The 22,048-nt window shown below is 44.6% G+C and overlaps 1 protein-coding gene across 2 annotated transcripts in view; it reads right to left on the bottom strand.

Moving 5' to 3' along the window:
• Positions 1 to 22,048, bottom strand: part of LOC146197949 (uncharacterized) — a 53,086-nt gene that overhangs the window by 27,782 nt on the left and 3,256 nt on the right. For both annotated transcript variants that reach the window (XM_084593231.1, XM_084593232.1), the window contains exons 2-5: positions 17,151 to 17,291; positions 13,575 to 13,664; positions 5,898 to 6,135; positions 427 to 1,239 (exon numbers count right to left, since the gene is read on the bottom strand). In XM_084593231.1, coding sequence (XP_084449357.1) covers positions 427 to 1,239; positions 5,898 to 6,135; positions 13,575 to 13,664; positions 17,151 to 17,291 — 1,282 coding nt within the window. The remainder of the gene's footprint in view (positions 1 to 426; positions 1,240 to 5,897; positions 6,136 to 13,574; positions 13,665 to 17,150; positions 17,292 to 22,048) is intronic.

Here is a 22,048-nt window from a genome sequence, read left to right as displayed (position 1 = left end):
CACATTAATACAACACTGCCACCTCCCCTGCACTTTGAGGGTTGATTTCCCACATGACAGGACGTCAATGAAAGTTAGCAGGAGGAACCCTTGAAGAGCATAACAGCCATAAAAGCTCACCACAGAGTTCTCAGCAACTCTGCCTGGTACCATTTATGCGTGTTGTGTTCTGTTGGGTTTAATGGCACATAAGCAGCTCAGGCTATCATGCGCCAAGCACATGGTTGTATCTTGCATTTAGCGGAGTACTTTGGGAGCTTTGGGACTGTAAATCTTCCACGTAATAATATATTTATCCTACATTTTCTTTAAAATGTTTGCTTCCTTTGCTTGCAATGACACCATCCCAAGCGTGAGCACAACTGCTAGACAGTGGGTGTGAACAAAAGATAGGCCTCAGTAAAGGATCCTTCAGCCATGACGCACCTTTTTTACACATGCAGCACCAACACGAACATTCCGAGGAAGCAGTTGAGTATGCTTTGGTGTTGTAGGTGACTCGACCCATTCCTCATCATCAGAGTCGTATGCCATCGATGACGATGAGGATGATGCTGGTGATAAAATCACAGGTTTCACCACCAGGGGACCAGGCACAACCTCGGGAACTTTTTCAGAGGTTGTGTTGTGTGCCGAAGCTGCCATAGATGCCCTTGTGACTCGTTTTCGTGGAGCACCTTCTCGCTCAGGTACTGAGGAAGAAGCGCTGCTTTGCTCTGAACAAGGAATTGCAGTCTTGCTGGGAGCCTCTAAAACTGGAGAGGTGACTTGCTGTGAAGGGAAACTGCAGTTGCTTGTTGAAACACGGGCTCCGGATGCTCTTGTGGAGCGGCGCTTTTCAACAGGTGTGTGTGGCAGCGTCTCATCAACCTCTGCCGTAACCAGGGTTGCACGCTCAGCATTTGGGACAGGAGCAGAGTGCAGCGGCGATGGAGGCACTGGTGTCCTGAGACCTTCTTGATTCACAGAAGTCGCTTTACTACATGTGGCATTGATATTCTTCACTGGCTTTGTTCCCACGGGTGAGATGGCTTCCTTTAATTCAAAGGCTTTGGCCTTTTCTTGGACACTGCACTTTGCATATGGGGAGAAGAGCTGCTTCGATGGCGTACCCGTGCGCTTTGCAGATGAGAAGAGCAAAACCCGTGCCACACCTACTCCCTGGGGCGGTGTCTGAGGCACTGAACTTGCTGCCAGTGCCTTAGCCTGAGCCCGCGTCTGCCGGCCAGAGCGCAGGGACTGAAAAAAAAGAAAAAAAAAAAAAAGGAAGGAATGCAAGCCAGCAATTAACAAGCCAGAGGTGTACATCTAACCAGCAAAAAATGTACTAAGGCATTGCTGCAAACTAATTTAGTAGGCAGCTATGCGCTTCTTGCACAAAAAGAAAAAAATTTGAATGTTCAGAAAAGGAACTCGGATTTTAAACAAATGCTGAAGGAGCTTTAAACAGCTGCAAATAGTCCAAGAAATCTCAAATAGAGAACTGAACGGCTTGGAGAGACTCAAAATCCCGAGCCCAGCCTGGACATAAAGCCTTAGCCTTGCCTGGGCCCGCAGCTTCAGGCCTGGCGAAACAGCAGAAAGACTAATGAGGCAGTCATGTTAAGTGCCAAGAAAAAGTTAATGTTAATTGTTCATTTACTTACACCACTTTGCAGTGGTTTAGGGCTTAAGGCACATGATTACTGAACCAAGGCACTCGGACTTGATTGTCACGGTGGTAACCGCGTTTCAATGGAAGCGTAACACCCATGTTACGTTCGGTGTCACTACATATTTAAGAACCCTAGGTGGTCGAAATATCTGGAGCTCTACTACAGCTTCCCTCATAGCCCAAGACACCTTTCGATGTATACAAGCGCTTTCTTTTTTTTGTCTATTGAAAGGCAACCAGTTGACCCATGGAATCAACCCGTGAAATCCTGTTCATTAAAAAAAAAAAAACTAAGGGCATTGAAGTACGGCTTGAACCTAATGACAGAGCGAAAGCTGCGAGTGCAATAGCCTCTGTGACACTGCCTCTTCAATCCGCTGTTGTTTTCATAATTTTAAGGCGAAAGCCTTTAATGGCTCATACAGTCGTTGACAAGAGCGGCGAACCTGATTGATCAACAGAGAAGTGACGTCACCAGCCACCAAATTCGAAGCGACCAACCAGAAGTGTCATCTTGTCTAGCATTCCTGCCATCTGCAATCCCACACTTGAATGCCACACCAAGGAACACCACACCACAGGAGCAGCGGTGTACCATCCAAACGGACATTACAGATACTGCGCCTTTCCTTTCCTGTAAACCAATTATAATTATATGTTGCACTGCAAGAAACGCCAAAAGGCAAACAATGAGAGGCAAATGATAGGAGAGGAAGGGTAGGCTTCAGTCATTCTCAGAGACCCCTTTTAGGCTAAGTTCTGGGGAAAGGAAGGCACCTAATACTTTCGAGTGGACACCATGGAATGGTGGATACCTACATCTAACCAGGTCAAGGTCATGTTTCCATATTTTTTTTTCTTGTAAATTGTTTTATAAGAAAGGAAAGGTGCAGTATCTATCACACCTCTTGCCAACGCATGAACAGCCCCATGAGGGAAGGGAGGAAGTTGTGAGTGAAAGTGCAAAGAATGAAAGAGGTCTTGTAGTGGAGGGCTAAGGAGTAATTAGGGTCCCTGGGCACCTTTAACATGCCCTGACATCGCACAACACAGGGCTGCCTCTCTATATAAGTTAGGTTTTGGTAAAAGGAAGGCACAGTATACTTTTGGGTGGACACCATGGAATCATGGACACCCAAGCTTAATTAGGGATCAACATCACATGGAGGTCATATTTAGTCCCTGCAACATTTGCCTTCATTTGAATCCAGCATGTTATCCTTAGTGACCATCAGTTAGCGTCCCTTCACATTATATGTTCTTCACATGCCTATTTCTTCTCAATTTCAGCTAGAATGACATTACCTCGCTTCTGTTCTCTGACCAGCTTTGCATGCTTCTTGCCTCTTGAAGTTACATTTACCATTTTCTGTTCCATGGCTATCTGTGTTGCCCTGAATTTAAATTGAACCATTTTTGTTAGCTCCCACATTACAGCCCCATAGGCAGCTACAAAAAAGATACAGCTGTTATATACTTTCCTCTTCAGGGATACTAGTAAGCTGCCTTTCATGATACAAGAGTGCTAGCTAAACGAGCTCTATCTGTATCCAATTCTCCTAGTTATTTTCCTTTTGTGGTCCAGATCTGCAGCTACTATCTGTCCTAAAGGCCGATTCACATGAGGAACTGTCGATCTGCGGGCCGCGTATCACATGTTACCACGTCACTGAAAACTGGTTTGCGGTTTGACGCCGTCAAGCGGACTCTGTGGACAACAACAACAACAACAACAAAAAAAAGCATACGACACTCTGGACAAACTTGCAACGTCAGGAAGCAGAAAAGGGAAGGAGACTAGCCTTTGTCCACGTACAGCTCAGTCCTACCAACCGCATCATGTCCCAATTCCCCCACTTAACCCTTCGCACCCCAGTCCCAAACAATCGACGAACCAAAGGGCACAAGTGCAAAGGCCTGTCTCCGTCTATTGTCAGGGAGCCCATTTACGGGAACCAAAACATTGAGAACAGTGAGCTGGTTGCCAATGGCTGTTGCCACCTAGTGGCAACAGCTATGCAGCCTGCCGCAAAACCCCTCTTTTTGACATTTCTCACTTGACCGGTTCACGGGCCGACAGTGCGCCTTTACATAGCAGTGACATGTGAACACATAATGCGCGGCCCGCGAACCGACGGTCCCTCGTGTGAATCTGCCTAAAGTAGACACCCCCTCAACACTCCCAGTGCCTCGCTACCTATTGTAAACTGCTGTGCCTTTCCGAGGCCGTTGAACATTATTTTAGACTTCTGCATATTAATTTTGAAGCCTACCGTTCAGCTATACCAGTCTAAATCATTAACCATTCTTTGCGATTCATCTCCTGAATTACTTAGCAAGGCCCTGTTGTCGGCGAATCATGGGTTATTAAGGAAATTTTCCATCAATCCTTATGCCTAGCCATTTCCAATCCAGGACTTTGAATATTTCCTCTAAATAAACAGTGAAACAGCACTACAGAAATTGTGTCTCTTTGCCTAAAATGCCTCCTTATGGGAATTATATTACTTTCTTTATGGAGGACTATGATATCTCTGCATACAAAACATATCTTTCAGCATCATCAAATATCCGTCCTCTAGCTACACCCAGATTTTGCAATGCCTGCTTCGATGGAGTCAGATGCTTCCTTGTAATCTATAAATGCTATGCGTAAAACTGGTTACACCTGTATTTTTCTATCAGCTGGCTGATAGTGTGGATGATATATTGTAGAGCAGCCTTTAAGAAAGTCAGTCTGAGCCTTTGACAGATTGAAGTCTAAGATTGCCCTGATTCTATTAGCAATTATCTTTGTAAATACCATGTATATAAAGGCAGTAAGCTGATCGGTCTATAATTTTGTAAGTTCTTGATGTCCCCTTTCTTATGGATTAAAATAATCTTTGCATTCTTCAAAAATTCTAGTACTATTGAGGTCACAAGGTACTGCATATACAGGTGGTCAGCTTTTCCAGCACAATCTCCCCACTGTAATTTAACAAACCTGCAGTTACCTGATCCCCCCCCCTCCCCCTCCCCCACCCCTCCCACACACACACACACACCCAGCTGCTCCCCTTTTTAAACAAACAGTGCCTGGTACTTTCTATACAGTGAAATCTAATTATTCGGCCCACATTTGAAAATTCGGACAATTCGAACTAGAACTGCAGTCCTGGCCGATGTCTATGCACGTCTCTGGCATTAAACGCTTATTAACTCTGACATGGGCGGGGTCACACAGTTTCTTCAAGCAGGCATCACATCACGATAGGACTCTCGAATATGTGTGCGCTATGGCTGATGCAACGACAACCCGAAGTCCTCCATTGCAAAAGTATAGCCCAGCAGCATAGTTTCGCTACTGTTAAATTCATGCCATTCCAACGCTGCCATAAAGCGCGCATCGGCTACTCACATCACATTTTGGACACTGCTTTTTGCCTCATTGGTATTTTACTTTCATTTTGGGATGGTGTCACACTGTTTCAGAACCTACACATATTTCTTTTTAGCACTTTAGCATCCCCGTGATTCACAGCATTCACTCTTCGAGAACCTCGACATGAGGTTTGAGGATGCTTCACTGCAATGTCACACTGTTTGCATCGTGAAGCATCCTCAAGCTTGGTGGGGCCATATGTGAATACGCATTAATTGTACTGTATTGCACCGCAAAAAGGGCAGCAGAGAAACTTATGATTTCTAATCAATTGAATTCATCAACTTTTCAGACAGTATACGCAAAGTACAGCACTTGATTAAACGGCAAAATGTTGTCGCCGTAGCTTAGTTCACATCTGAGGTGAACTATACTTCAAGCGTTCCTTAGACAAAACTGCTATAATGCAAACGATTCCCGGCTGCTTCTTTAGGGACATTGGGCAATATAAACTTGGGGATTATTTGAACACTTCTTTTTGGTCCCTTGAAGGCTGATTTAGCTTTTGCAGTAGTCCTAACAAAATTGAAGAGTTATCGTAAACCGGCCAGTTAAACTGAATGTTTCTCTGCTGCTTCAAGGTTTTTTTCTTTGCATGCATTCTGCTAATTACGCATTGGGTGTCACACCAACTTCTAGCGTGCGTTTGAAATGGTGACGCAGAATACCTGCACACCCACCAAAGCCTTCTATTTTAATGCAGAATACTCAATTCTGCACCTTTGAATTATTCAGCAACCTAGAATACAGCTACATTTAACAAATTTTAAAACCTGATCTCTAAGGTCACAATTCTTACAAAATAGAAGCCATACAGACCTGAGGTTGAGCACTTCCCTGGCTGTGCTCTGAAAGAGGCGTTACTGGTTGTACTTTTATAACAGGTGCACCCTTTTTACGAGCACCCTTGGTTGCAGTCTTGGGTGGCACATCAACATTTTCTTTTTCCGGGTCTTCCAATGATTTGCTAGAATTCTCGTCTGAAACCGCTTTCTTCGTTGAACTACGCTTCTTGGCTCCCTTTGCTGTTGAACGAGTTTGCCGCTTTGATGCCACCCTGTTGAAGAAGAGTTCAAACATAAATAAAAAGCCTAAAACGAAGTATAGAGTGACCAGAATGAAAAGGCCCATGAGTGATACGTACAGGGTGCCTCACCTTAGACTTGCCGCAATTTTTTAAAATAGGAGTCGCAAATTGGAAGAACATTTTGGCACAGCATTCTCAGCAGCACTGTGCATCAGTATACATCTAAAACAAGTTTCACACCATGAGCTGTGGGGGTGGGATGTTACAGACCATTTTGAAAAGCCAATGGGGATTACAGCCCACCGATGTCAGGTTTTTCTTTGAACAAAAACTTCATTGTGTTGAAACGTGGCATTGTCCTGTCCATGGCTTCTACTTTCCATTAGTTCTAACCAGCCGGCTGGGATACAGGACCTGAGAAACACCCTGGTTACAGCATCAATAATCTGGGATCTACTGTATTTTACTGCTAACCACATTCAGCATAAAAAGTATAAATTGCATGTGTATGTTAAAAATGCATATTTGGAAAATATTCAAGAAGAGTTATTTGACATTACTTCGTAACATCACTGTTCACTATATTGAGTATGGGCTGCATGCCACTACTCCAGCGATAAAATTTTGTAACTAGAGTACATTAAGGGCGCAAGGCCGCCCTTTTCCAATAAAGTGTTGAAAGCTCTTTCATGCAGCTTGACTACACGTTGGGCAACACCAGTATAAATCAGGAGAAAATATTTGTCTCACCTATTCCATTATTCAAACAATTTGAACCTCTTAACTGTTCAGACATTCTAAATTTCCTGTCGAACCAAACTCACAGCAAAACATCGCAACATTTTGGAATGACAGTGTCTTGCACTTGTAGCATGAGTTAACTTGCCGCTTCTCAATATATCTGGCTGCCAAAGACCGCAACCAATAATACTGGGCTTTGCATAAATATTACGACAGTCGCCTGGAGCCCCATCGGTGTGTCCACTGCACATTCGCGGATCAAAAAACAGAGTGCAACACCAGGTGGTAAGTTACTGTGTCCTGTCACAGTGCAGACAACTGGGCATGGATGGGCAAAAAAAAAAAAGCACACTACAATAACGTTCACCTTGAAGGCAGCCCACACAAATGAAACGTGTGAAGAGCAATACATGTGCTGGAGCATATAATGCAGAGATTTTATAACTGCGCCTTCAGTTTGCAACAGCACCTGGGCCCAGCACAGGGCTTGAAGTCCAGCGAAGTGAATACATGAGGGCTAAGCAAGCTATGTGCCATCATAAGTGCTGCATTTTGAGTCACATTCCTCAATGGGTGCTTTGTTTTCAGGGAGTGGGATGGGTCAAGGATGCAATGATCCTGCTCACACTGCAGTTTAGGTCGTTACTCCGGTGTCTATTTTGGAATGCTGTAACACAGGCAGCTTTGTCCTGTACCTTGGCCCATCGATAAGTGACCAGCCATGTGTGCAACTCCTTCAGTAAAAAGATATCTGCAATACTTAGAGCTGCTTACAATTACAACGCAGTCCGAGCACTACGTCAAACTATGGTATGAATCATTTTTAATTGAATGAAATTGGTATTTAAACAATCATAAACAAAGCATTAATGAATAAAATAAAATGTTAATAATGTTAAGGTCTGGTGCGCATGACTGGTATAGAATAATTAGACTGATTACAGTCGCAAAAAGTTAAGTACTACTGTTTCTGTTTCTTTTCAGGGAGAAGAAACAGCGTAAAAGAACTGTGGAAAAGAATTTGTCTTTATTTTGAAATATCTGCACTTACATGTAAAAATATTAGAAAATATTCGCAAGCAATATTTATTATTCTTCATATCCATCGTGCAACTAACAAAGTTTGGGATTCACACACACCTCTATCAAAGGATTGGGAAAAATCAGTGCAGAAAGAAAAATTTTGCTTTCCAAGTGACCTGCAAACACATCAAAGTGCTTACCGATGATACCTTTCGAAAATTGCTGTTGGTGTTCATTCAAACTTTTGTGCACATTGAAAAAAGAGTAAATAAAAAAACTGAGAATATGTTACTCCAGCAAGTGTCACAGCGTTGCTGCTGAACACAAGAGTGCGTTGGCATTTCACCTTTCCCACAAAGGTTCACCAAATCTATTTACACATTCTTTTTTTTTTTGAGTGAACCAACATGGTGGGCTTAGTTGTTACCAGCCAGTGTGCAAAAGCCGACACCAGGCATTTTTTTTTATATAGTAAGCAAAGCAGCATCTGTCTGCCTGGCACATTTGTCAATATAATAGCACTAATTACGCAGTAAAAAATCTGAAGTTAACCAAAATAAATTGCCAATCTGACTATGGTAATATCATAGCAAAAAAGGTTAACCAAAATAATATTCCTAGCAGTGAAAATTAATTATCAATTAAAACAAACTGCCTCCCTTGGTATCTCCACAATGTTTACCTATTTTTCCTTCCTGTCTGTACCACACGTGTTGAAAACCCTTCCACCCAGTTTCCTCAATTAATAAAGCGAATCAATGAACTACTTTACTAGTACAGGACCCTGTCAAGATACAGCAGACACATGCAACTACTATGAAAGCCCACGAGCGCTACAGCACCACAATTAAAGGAGCCCTAAAACACTTATAGCGGTAATATCTAATGCAAGAAATCCATAGAGCTGGTCTTTGTGAGCAATCGAGTGAAATACAAAAAAAACTGCAAGGTGCCTATAAATTAAATACAATACAATTTAAAAAGTGCTCCTGGAGGCCGCTTGCAACAGATTAGGGTGACTTCTCCCACGCACTCCCTCCAAGATGATTTCAACTAGGTATTCTGGGTGTACCCATTAGTTGGATGTTTCCACGCGACGAGGGTGGGATGGGGAATAGTAAGGTGACGTTGTAACTTGTTTATTTTTTCTAGCTCGCTGGCATGTGCCAAGTTGAGCAGGGAGAGGAGGGGCATCATGTTTCATTGCAGGTGCCTTCGATGTTATTAAAGCTAGCTTGAAAATTCTTGTGTTGTGGGGAGGACTGATGGAATACCTATTTATTGCTTGTGTACATTTTTCCATTTTTCTAGACAGCCTTTGGTAGACCCTTTAAAGGCATATGTTCCAGAACGAAATATTTTTATTATCAACTCTGGTGTTAGTTCCTGCCTGTAAACAGCTCCCATAGATTCGCACTAATTTTCTTCCAGTTAATGCGTTCCCGAAAAGCACTATTTCCTGGTTATTACATTTGAAATTTCGACAAACTATGGTCATATAATACGCTAGCGATCAACTGGACATAACCCCATGAGCGCTCGCGGCGTGAAAAACTGACAAGCGGCGCTCCCCCGCCACAGTTAATTGCCGGTGACGCCAGAGGGTAGGAGTTGGCGGCCCCGACGGCAGCTTTGCTCTTCTCTTCAGTGCAACCTCCGAAGCTTGCAGCTAAATACTCGTTAATTCGACCCCCATTAATTAGGAAATACGGAAAATTATTTCTTTTGGCGCGGTCCCAGCCAACGTCCATGAAAGGCTATGCCGTCAAACGAGCGCTACGGGATTCCCAGTAAAAAAAAAAATTATAATAATGACGCTATATATATATATATATATATTTTTTTTTTTTTTTGCGACAGTCGTCCATCCTTTCACCATAAGTCATCAACGAAAGCATGCGGTCTGTCCCAATCATGACGCTGGCTCTTTGAGCATGGTTCACTTCACTTCAAAAGGCATTTACAATAGGCTCCCAAAGCATCGCTACGCGGCACTGCGGCTCCTGATGGGCAGCGCCATCTGTGACAGAAAAGCAAACATTGAGGCGCCGTCGGCTCAGCTCGCTGCCTTTGCAGCGTAGCCACGCGCTTTCTTTCGCATGTGCAGGCGCCCTGACTCACCCCTGCAGACGCATCGCGACATGCCATCTTGATGATTGGTGAAAAGTATTATCAGTACTGTGAAATAAAGCGGCTCGCTCATTGACTATCGTTCTGGCCTGTAGCATGGGATCTATATACGGTTTTGTTCTTGTTATTACGACGTTAGTAAAGCAAATCTTGCAGTAGATTACTAAGTATATAAGTCCGAAGGAGGTGCTTCTTCAAAGGCACGAATGCTAGCAGTCTCAAAAGCACACAAGTGCTCCATGTGCTGCACACGACATCACAACCGGCTCGCAGGCTTGGAAGGCAGGTGAAATCCAAGTTTGTACTACATTAGTGTTTTATTTCTGCTTTTATTAAATGGTTGCGCTTCATTGATGATAATATTTGGTTTGCACTCACGAAACCTGCGATGCAAATGGGGTGCTCCGTGCGAGTAGTGTCAAACGAGCCATAGCTAGGATCACTTTTGTATTGCACATGCAACATACTTTCATTATTACTAATATACAGTAGAACCTCGGTGATACGAATCTCACGGGGTCACGAAAAAATTTGTATCATAAAAACGAACGAAAACAAGTGTGCAGAAGCATGGGAAAGGCAGTCGCGCAGATCTGTTTACGTCCGGGAAGGTTTATTACGAACGCGCGGTCATAGCTCGCCACTCGCGGCGCACACAGCGCGAGAGGCGATCACGACGTCGGCAACACGCGGGACGTAGGCCTCCGCCGACTTGTCGCAGCGCATACAGCACGACAAGAGATGGCGAAGTGCCAGCCGCGCGCGCCGCAGACTGCTCACAAAGCGTACAGCGTCACTAGCGGTCGCGAAGTCTACGATGTGTGGCTTGTACGCGCTCGCCGCCGCGTGTGCCGCCGACTACTACTCACGGCTACGTGCCGCTGCATACCTTTCGCGGCGTGGAAAACGATCGCGATGCCGGCGATGTGCGATCTGCCCGCCTCTACGTACTTCTCGCGGTGCATACAGCACGACTGGAGATGGCGACATGTGGGCCGCACGGCGCCGCAAACTGCTCGCGATCGCGGAGCCAGCGATGTCCGGTCCGTACGCACCCGCCGCCGCCAGCTACGGTGATTGCCACATCTGCGGTTTGTCGGCCGCGCGCCGCTGAAAGCTTTTTGTGGCATGAGCTCGACAGAAAATCGCAACATCGGCTAGATGCGGACCACGCGTCACAGCGAACTGCTTGTGATGCGTACATACAGCGCGGCTGGCGATCGCGGAGTCAACGATGTACGGGCGGTGCGCAGTGCTCAAAGTTGCAGTTCGCACAATCGTATCATCGGTTGTGGCGCAGGAGAGTGTTCGGACCATCGGAAATTTTGCACATTGTACACAATGCACTCTGGCCGAGGAATTTCGCAAATTCGTATCCTCCCGCAATTTGTATCAACTAGATTCGTCTCACCGAGATTTCACTGTGATAATAATTGGTTCACTTATTGGACAATTTGCGGAAATCTGCAAAAGCGTCACAGCAAGGTATGTTCCCCCCCCCCCCCCCCCCTTTCCAGAAGAAAGAAGACCTTGATCCTAGATATTTTCTTGGTTGTTTTAAAAATGAAAAGATATGTGTGGGTACTTTAGGGCACATTCACACGAGTTTCGTTCGCAGATGCCGCACGCTGGATATCTGTTGATTTGGTTGCTTTCGGAGCACTCGCAAAGCAGGAAGAGAGCACAAAAAACCGGCAAAACAAGAGACGTGAGGAGTGAAGAGCAGGAAATCCTCCATCCCCTTCACTTTGTATGCATAGTGTTAAACCTTTGTATACTCTTTTGATGCTTCTCCAAGCAGTCTTTGTCAACTGTCAACATTTCTGAGTTTACGGAGAAAGGAGAAATTTCTCTTTTCGTTCCTACAACGAACGCGAGACTTCTCAGCATGCAGCCATGCGGTTGGAAAACAGGTCTTGCGGAAACGCTTAAAAAGGAATCTGCAAAAGTTTCACACGTAAGCCCAGTCTTCTGGCGTATCGCCTATTATTGTGGGTGCCCATGACACAATACTACTTAGTACCTCCGTTTCGCATCAGCGGAAGCGTTTTTGTATCACCAAATAACCGCCAGGCGCAACTCTATCGCCGCACAAGTACACGCATGCACAGGAAGCTAGCGGAGCGTCTGCTCCGGCGGCGTCCCATCGTTTCACGTTTTACCACCATGCCAGGAATGCGGCGCTGCCGTCGCAGTGGCAAAACTTGAGCTTGGGTTCCCTATATCCCGTGCTCCAAAGATGAAGTGAAAACGAAGCCTGTACAACCAAGCGAGCGCTGCCACACTGCACCCCCCCCCTTTTGTTTCCCTGCTACAGGTAACGTGAAAAGGTAAAACACACCGTGATGTTATCGCTGTGCAGCATCTTGGCACAGTGCCAAGAAGTTTGCCGTGAATGCGACGATAACGGCGCGAAACATAAAGACGCGGCACAGACGCTTTTTTTAGCATCTGTTTTTTTCATTCTCACTGGGAAAAAAAAAAAGGGGGCGGGGGGGGGGGGGGGGGGGGGGGGGTCATTATGCGGGGTATCAGCAAGAATGCGGCGACTGTAAGCCATTGCGATGGCTTCTCCACAGGTCACTAGTGTAAGGAGGCAAAGCATCCGAAAAAAAAGAACCAAAGAGGAGATCCCAGCTCGTCATTCCTTCTACGAATCAGATCTGTTTCGAATTCTATTCAGTGCATAGGAAAATACAAATGCACTCCAAATTCTGCGAGAGCTAAAGCAGTTAATTTTTTTAATATTAGGTAATTCGGATCATACGTTTTCCCCACAGAATTTAAAAAAAAATGTATCAGCAAGGCTTTACTGCTAAAAACGTCCTTAAAAAAATTTCATAATGATATAACATTGGCACGTGAAGTAATTTCCTGCACAAGCAGTAAGGCTGCTTGAAAATAAGTAACAAAGAAAAAGGGGTTTTTAAAATTTCAAAAAACATAATGAGTGAATTGGACGCTTTCTTTAAGCAAACATGGGAAAATGCAGCCTAAGGAGCTGCAAAGTACCGTGTTTCCATGCGCATTACTCGTTAAATTGTATTCCAAAGAAGGTAGGACACCTAGCTTCTCCAAAACTTGCTCGAAGCCTGTGTGTCCCCGAGTGAACCGCAGCGTGGCAACTCGACCACACAGGACAGCTTTGAGCCAATGGTGGCGGCATTTTTGAGAGTGGGTGTGCAGCTTTTGGGGACAGGAAAAGCTTGTTTCTATATTTTTTTAACTGTTGTGGGACATACCAAATGCAAAAAAGCTCTTTTTTACCTGCCTGCAAGTGGTAGACATTGTGTTTGAAATTCGTAGCAGTCATAAGAGCAGCTCAGTTCTGCCCATTGGTGCGTCACCTCACATATTCACAATGCATATTTTTTATCACTTCTCATCTACATTAAAGGCTGGGGTTGGTGGACATCAAATAGGAAGGCCTTAAGATAATAAAACAAGCAGGACTAAAAAGTGATATTTTTTGATGAAAACCATTCTTTCACGCACATATCTCCTTAAAGAGATTGTACCAACAAAGCACTGCAATATTAATGTCAAACATCAAAACACAGTGGTAGTAGACTTACGCTTTAGAAAGGGATGTCTTGCGTGTGTTACGAGTCGCTTTCTGCTTACGCCCTGGAGTCTTTGGTACGGCGAATCCATTCTGCATAGGGCTGGAAAAAAAAAAATGAAGGGGGGTTCTAATGACAAAATAAATGCACCCCCCCCCCCTCCCTTCAGTCCCTTTTTCAGTTAACACCAACAGATAGGTTAGCAGGTTCTCGGGAGCACAAATTACACTACAAAAGTTACTGAAGAAATGTGCATCTTGAACAAGCACTTTTTTTTTTTTTCAAGAAATAAGTACAGAAAGAGTACCCAGTGAGTAGCAACTGCCTTTGCTAGGCCCGTGTAACCTTGAACTCTGAACAAAGTGTGTGTACGTGCATTACACCAGAAAGTCTGCACATCGGACCCACAAAAGAGTTAAAGGTGTAGAGACATAAAAAATTTTGGATGCGGAGTTTTTTTTCTTTGTAATGGTGCACGAGACAATAGTGTATAGCAGTACATGAGTCACAATGTGAAATTCACCAATGCCAGCTAAACAAATATATATATATATATATATATATATATATATATATATATATATATATATATATATATATATATATAGATGACTCTCACTAATGATCTCACATTCAATCAATACATTCATAGAATAAATAAAACAAGTGGAATTCTTAACTTAGTCATCCAGACAATTCATAGTGCTGCCCACAAACTAAAACTTACAGCTTATAAGGTGCTGGTAAGGCCACACTTGGAGTACGCTGGCATCTTACAAGATCCCCACCAACGCTATCTTATCCATAAATTAGAAGACAAACAAAAACGGGCAGCCAGGTTCATATCAAAGCAATATTCAAGAGAGGCTAGCGTCACTCACATGAAAAATACCATAGGACTAGAACGATTGGAGAGGCAAAAAAAGAAAGTAGGCTAAAGCTCATGCACTCCATAGCGTCACATACACAGTGATTCGGGATACCAAGGATAGTTTTTATGACAGGGGTTTAGCCCAGACACAATGGCAGCAAGCAGCACAGATGCAAAAGCGTAAGCGCCACTTCGTCGTCCTTCACTCCTCACTCAGTCATGTGCCACCTGGCAACGCTAGGTGGCAATATATTATAACCTGACAAAAATATATTCACCCCCCCCCCCCCCCTTCCTCTTCAGCCAAAAGGGACCATGAAAATCTCTGCTTTTCCTCAACACCAATCACTGAATGGAATGCGCTTCCCGCGCATGTGGCGGGCACCAGTAGCAACACTCTTGTTTACTTAGTGAACAAGATCTAGTTCCACTATACTTGTTTGTTTCTGTTCACAACATCTGTTCGCACTTTTTGTTTTGTATAACCTGTGAATCACACTCCCCTGCTCTAATGCCTTGGCACTGCAGGGTACACTGTAAATAATAAGTTAAAAATGACATGAGCACTTCTCTGAGCCCAGGTTGCCTCTAAATAGCTGATGACGCAGCAAATCATGCCACTAAGCTGGCTCTCGTGCTGGTGGACCGTACATGAAGGGCAATCTGGCTGCCCTTCATGTACGGTCCACCAGCAACTCAAGAATCATTGCATAGTCTCTGAAAAGCTGCTTTCTGCTCTATCACACAATTCAACAGAGGTGCACAGCCCATTGGTAATTCCAATATGCAAGGGACCACCCAGCTTGGAGAACCAACCCATGATGTCATGGCTGATGCCACACTAAGAAGCTTCTGTGGTTTCGGTGTCATATTTTCGGTTTCGGATTTGTCTTTTTCACCATTTTAAAATTAGTTTGTTGTTGTTTTTGAAAATGCTATACTGTGTGCATTAAAGAAGGTTCTCAAACCCGAAGTAGTCATCAACTCAAAACGGCTAAAAAACCACTAGAATTTCCATTTAAAACACCAAATGCTTGCATGCATGCTGCCTCTTTTCAAACGATGCATTAGACATTACTGTACATCCAGTGGTGTTTCGCTGAGACAGATAAGTAATATAAGATTGAAATTCTTCATTATTCTGTCCGTTTCAATAGCTGAATGATAGCTGTGTATACTGTGCGTTTAGGTCATGCGAGGCAGGAAGAAACTGCAGTTTTAATTCCTTGCAATGCTTAACTGAGCCTGCTGAACCAAAAGCAGGAATGACAACAAGTGATATATCAGCAGTTGCACTGCAGATTTTTCTATGCTTCATGTGACAGACAAATATTACATGTTAGCCATCGTTCAGGTGATGAAACTAAAGCCAGAACATCACGAAAGAGAGTTAAATTCTATATTCTACATTAAAGGTTCATAGCCATCTATCATGTTGTGACACAGGCATTCTAATATTCAATGCATTATTAGAAAGAAGAAAACATGCAACTGAAATTACGCACCTGTCGTCCTTTAAGCAAACGAGGCAAAAATACCAAAACGAAACTAATTTTCCCCCATTACAGTGAAGCTAGCAGCTACAACATCGATAGAAACAGAGTATCCTCTCAGTTTGCAATTCAACCGAGAATTTCATGTCACAAAGAAAGTGTAATAATAGGCATATTAAATGAATTCGCATTAACGAAGTTATTAAAATTTGTGGTATCATAGGCTTCCATTTCTCCTTGAGCGGGCATTTACACTGCAGAGCCTCAGCCCTGTCTGCAAAGAATGAACTCTGTGGTTTTCTCAATGACCGAGGTGCGAAGGCTGCCAAATGGAAACTTTTGCTGTATGTACAGACAGAAATGAAGGTTGAGCATGTAATTTCTAATTTTGTTCATACCTGCACGAAAAGTGTTGAAGGTCCGAAGTGTTGCTAAGAACCAGTGTTTGCCACTAACAGATCCAGAAACGAAGATATACAGTGATTGCGTGTCCATAATTAATTTTTCTTTATGGCCAGAGAACATGCTGTTGTTACGTGGCACACGCCACCTGGGAGTTGTGGACGAAAATAAAGAAACACACTTGCTGCTCATCCCGACAGAGGGTGCAGGGAGTCAGGGACAGCCGAAAGGGAATCAAAAGTATAGAAAGGACGAAAGGCTACGCAAGGAAGCAGCGTCCCTCGCTTTGCAGGGCGTACCCCTTCTCACGCCCTCGGCACTGAAGGGGGTATAAAGAGAACCAGAAAACGAGGCCAAGAAAACCTTGTCCGGGAGCGAGAGTCTTGGGTTGACCCTGACCTCCTCCCGAAGCGCCCGAACGTGCCGTTGGCGAAGACGCTAGCGACAGCTCTCCGCTGTCCTAAGTCTCGTCGTCGGAGTCGGCGCTGCAGACGCCAATGACAGCTGCCCGCTGTCCTAAGTCTCGTAGCCCTAGCCTCGACATGGGACGGCCGTTGTAGACGCCAGCAACAGCTAAAACCCCGCTATCCTAAGATGCGCCGGAGCACAGTCTGAACTTAGGAATACAGAGTAGCTCTGTCGGGAGTAGCTTGCGCTACAAAAAGCAAAGAGACTAAGTCGTGTGATTCTCTCTGACATCTCCGTGGGTACCCGTACTCGCGACACTGTCTTCACTTCTTTCTGTAGGCTCCATACATAATTTTCAGAGAAAAGCGAGCCAAATCACACAGACAGCAAGCAAACAAAGAAAGAAATGCTCACACTGAATCCACAGCTCGAATCTTTTCCAAGACATCTGAGACATGCTCCAACGCTCGTTGCTGGAGATCGATCAGCTGTTGACGACTTGGTCCCAACCTTTCATATAGCTGGTCGATTGCGGATGCCAGTGAAAAGGGGGCCCTGAAAAAGGTATCACACACTTTGATACAAAACTGAAGATGAACTAAATGCACATTTTAAGAATGTCAGGACCTGTCAATGTCATCATCAGCATCATCATCAGCCTGACTATATCCACTGCCGGGTGAAGGCCTCTTCCATGTTTTTCCAATTAACCTGGTTCTGTCAATGTAACACAGCAATATTAAGGGCGGGTTATTATAGTGGAAGCGAGGGTAGATTTATGGGCAACTCTTTGAATTTACTTATTCTTTTATTATCATCAGAGATACTATGCAGACTGGGACGATATCCTCTACAATTTCTTGTCTACTACATTTGCCTATTTGCCTATGTACTCAAGATTTCAAGGATGCCATACTGCAATGCATCTGTCAATTAGGCATCCCTGAAGTATGGTTTACTGCATAATATATATGGTTATATAAGGTAAAAAACTTGCAAGCATTGTTCCTTGGCCATCCATGAGAAAGAGTACTGTGCTTTAAGGGCATAGCAGTAGCCCAATTAGATTGGTCGGTCGCATTCCAACTGAACGCAAAGTTAAATGAGTAATTAGCAGCCCGGGAGCTAAACTGTTTTCTTGGATTAACACTACGCCCAAATTGACACCTAATTTGTATTACTATGCACAGTGACCTTACTAACTGCATGCAAATGGCCTGTTTCCTTGAACCCTACTATACAGTCATTGTAGTCACTGTTCAGAACTAGAAAATATTAAACTCATGCTGCTGGCTACCCCCCCAGTCATAGTGCCTCCACTGTATATACCCTGGAGGTTGGTGTACACTGTAGCCATATAACTCAGTCTTATCGTGGGACACTGCACTTGCCTCCTGCGGTATGCTTGCTACCACTATCTCACACATAAGTTCAGCAAACAGGTTGTAGGGCCACCTCTCACCGCCGCTCACTTCCAGATGCGTGCCTTTGCATGCTGCTGGCACCTGCCCAAGCTGTTTCCTCTACTGTGGCAGCAGCATCCTCTCGCATGCATTGTGCGTGGGGCAGAACAGGGAGGATCTCGGACCGCCGTCATTGCGGGTCCCATTCCGTCAGAGGCAGTTTTCGAGGAGGCACTCATCCGCCTGTGCCGCCACGAGGGCTTATTATTAGCCAGACTATACCCACTGCACGGCAAAGGCCTCTCCCATACTCCTCCAGTTAACCCAGTCCTGTACTTGACCCCTGCGAACTTCTTCACCTCACTTGCCCACATAACTTTCTGCCGGCCCCTGCTGCGCTGTCCTTCCCTTGGAATTCGATTTGTCGCCCTAAGCGACCATTGGTTGTCCTCTCTTCACACTACATGTCCTGCCCATGCCTATTTCTTCTGCTTGATTTCCACTAGAATGTCATTAACTCGTTATTTCTCTGACCCATTCTGCGCGCTTCCTATCAACGTTGCATCTACGATTTTTCCCTCCGTTGCCCTCTGCGTTGTCCTCAATCTAAGTAGAACCCTTATCCTTAGCTTCCACGTTTCAGCCCCATAGGAGAGTGCAGGCAAGATGCAAATGTTGTATACTTAAGCTGCTAGTCACAATCCGCAAATACTTGCCAAATGCACTCCATCCCAATCTTATTCTCCTAGTTATTTCCCTTTCATATTCTGGATCTGCGGTCACTACCTGTCCTAAGCAGACATATTCGCCTACCATTTCCAGCGCTTCGCTGCCTAGCAGAAACTGCTGTTTCTTCCCGAGGCTGTTGAACATTACCGCATATTGATTTTCAAGCCTACAGTAGATTTATGTTGTTCTTTCCTCTTTGGAAGGTTCTTTAAACCCTTCCTGTTATGTAGTTCGGCGTGGAAAAGACCAGGAGGCGTACTTGAAGGTGATGGTAGAGTATATTTACAGCATGACATATATATATACAGAGAGTAAAACTGGAAGTTTAAATGAATTTACAAAAAGAACACTCTGCGCTACTTTACTGTTCGACCTAACTGGTTAGAGCCTAAGCAGAACAGCCGCGTTACATGCCTACGCATGGAGCCCCAGCTCAGACTAGACTGAACTCTCTTGGATCACATCCAGTTTTACACCTTCACAAAACAAAGAAATAGGGGCGGTCATTTTCAGAGGCCAGCCCCACACATCAACTGTCCAATAATGAAATATGCTAGATGGGCACAGCCCCGTGGGTTGGCCTTAGCCTCTAACCCAGGGCCCCATTAGCAATACAAATTACAACAAACAAAGAGCACGGCAAAATTTCTCCGGTGAGGGTGTCGAACCCTCTCCTCTCGGGAGACTTCCTTCCCACTTGTCTCCCGCACACCGCTGCCCCGTCCACGTTGCCGCTGCTGGCTAAATCCTTTCCACAGTGCATTGCCCCGCGCCACCCGTGTTTACTACCACGAGCAACGACACGGAAAGGGAAAGATCAACCAGCCGCCATGCTGAAGGCCCGGCGCCGGATTAAAGGGGAGCTTCTGGTTTGCCCGCTCTGAAAACAATGCCCGAGTCAAATCCTGAGAGCTTCTTCGGGCGCTCTTTGTCGCAGGATAAAAGAGTGCCTTTCGCACTGCTCAAAGTCACAGTGTAAAAAAAAAGGTTTAAGGGTCATTTGGGTGCTCGTTACCGGCCAGTACGAAGGGTGCCATACATGCGAGCACCCGGCAGCATGTTCCGCTGCGCCTCTCCCCATGAATGACCTTCGGGCTAAAACAGTCCCGCAAATCCGGCGCCGACATTCCGGTCGGCTTTCCCCACATGCGGCACGCTTGTAGAAGGGGGACCACGTCCACAATACAAGAAGCAAACAGGCGGGTGGCGGCGGCATGCAGAGACGCGCACCTGCAAATGATTAGCCTCGAGCACGGCCCTACACCTACCTTCTGCTTTTCCTTTCTAGGTCATCAATCATTCTTAGCAGTTCATCCACAGAGTCACTTAGCAAGGCAATGTCATCAGCAAAACGCAAATTACCGAAGTATTCTCCATCGACCCTTATCCCTAACTGCTCCCATTCCAAGTCTCTGAATACTTCCTCTAAGCAAGCTGTGAATAGTACTAGAGAGATCGTGTCTCCTTGCCTAACACCTTTTTTTATGGGAATTTTGTCACTTTCTTTATGCAGAACTATGGTTGCTGTGCAGCCACTATAGATATCTTTCAGTACTTTCATGTACAGCTCATCTACACCCTAATTTTGCAATGCCTGTATGACTGCAGAGGTTTTCGTAATCAATGAATGCTATGTATAAGGGCTGGTTATATTCTGAGCATTTTTCTATCACCTGGTTGGTATGGATATGATCAATAGTAGAGTACCCTTTCCGAAAACCTGCTTGACCTTTTGCTTGATTGAAGTCTAAGATTGTCCTGATTCATTTATTCATCTACCTACATTGCACCCAGAGGGCATTACAGCAGGGGGGTATATTACAGAGACATGTAAAAACAAGGCACAGTGATCAGGACAATCATTAAGAGCGGTAAGTCTTCAACATAGAAGTGAAACCATAAAGTGACGATAAGGTAAAGCGATTATCTTATAAACACCCGATATCCTTATATGTAACAGATAGCAAGCTGATTGGCCTGCAATTTTTCAAGTCCTTAGAGTCTCCCTGCTTACGAATTAGCATTAGCGTTCTTCCATGACTCCGATATCATCGACAACACCACGCAGTATGCAGGGTGGCCAGTTTTTCTAGTATGATATCCTCCCCCCCAAAAGGCATAGAGTCCAGCCCAGTTTGAGCTGAGGCTCCATGCATTGTCATGTAATGTGGTTGTGCTTGGGCTATAGCCAGTTAGGCTGATGAGCAAGTGCATGATGTTTCTTAATAAGGGTTCAGCATTTTTTGGTTGCAAGGCTAAGAGCATGCCCAAAGAATTGGTGTAAATACTGCTTTGGATTTTCTCCGAGTATCTGCTCTCCAGCAGCACATACAACGCAACAGTCGGCAGTGAAAGCCAAGGCGCACTATAGTAGTCTAATCCTTTTTTTACTTTTGCCTTGCACTATTGCACTTCAAACCTCCATTTCTGTTTTTGAGCCATCATGTCAAATTCAGTGTAAGTGCCATGCTTTTCTTGTAGTGCGAAGAATTCTTGCAATATGTGCTCCTGTGGTGTTTGTTTTACTATAAATGTGTCAATGCGAAGACACAAACTGCAGGGAGGTTGTACCATAGGCAGAGGATCATATTTTGCTGCATTATGTAGAGCATCTTGCATGACTAACCCTTAGAATTTATCGTCAAAGTGGAGTATCAATGGCACGAAAAAATATGGCTTGTTGTAGAATGTTTTCGATGGACACTTGGTGACAGTGGAATGGCAGAGATGTTTTGGGAGGGAACAGACTTTTAGAGCGTATGTGCATGTCGGTGCGGTTCTTCGATCCTCTAGCAGAGGCGCATTTGTTTCAACGTAAAGACTGACTACAGTGGATGCTCTCTATGCTCCAGATGATAGGCCCAGACTAAGATTATGAATGGGGTCCAGTCGTTTCAAGTAGGATGGTCTTGCTGAATTGTATATTATGCATCCATAGTATAACTTGGAGTGTACCACAGAGCGACAAATTTGCAAAAGGCATGCTCAATTAGACCCCCCCTCCCCCTCATTTTTGTGGGAGCACATTTAGGATGCTAAAGGCTCAGTTAGCATTCTTCTTGAGACTTTATGTGGGGTAAAGATGTCATTCATGTCAGTGTCCCAGTGGGGCTTTTTGTAAGATGTAACGCCTAAACTTTTGTGCTCTTATTTCACTGGTAGTGCAGTTTGGTTCAAGTG

The sequence above is a fragment of the Amblyomma maculatum genome, chromosome 2 (genome assembly GCF_055883805.1).
Source record: "Amblyomma maculatum isolate TAMU_Amacu chromosome 2, ASM5588380v1, whole genome shotgun sequence".
Classification (NCBI taxonomy): domain Eukaryota; kingdom Metazoa; phylum Arthropoda; class Arachnida; order Ixodida; family Ixodidae; genus Amblyomma; species Amblyomma maculatum.
The sequence above is the reverse complement of the archived record's forward strand: the minus strand, read 5'-3'. Positions and strand labels throughout refer to the sequence as shown.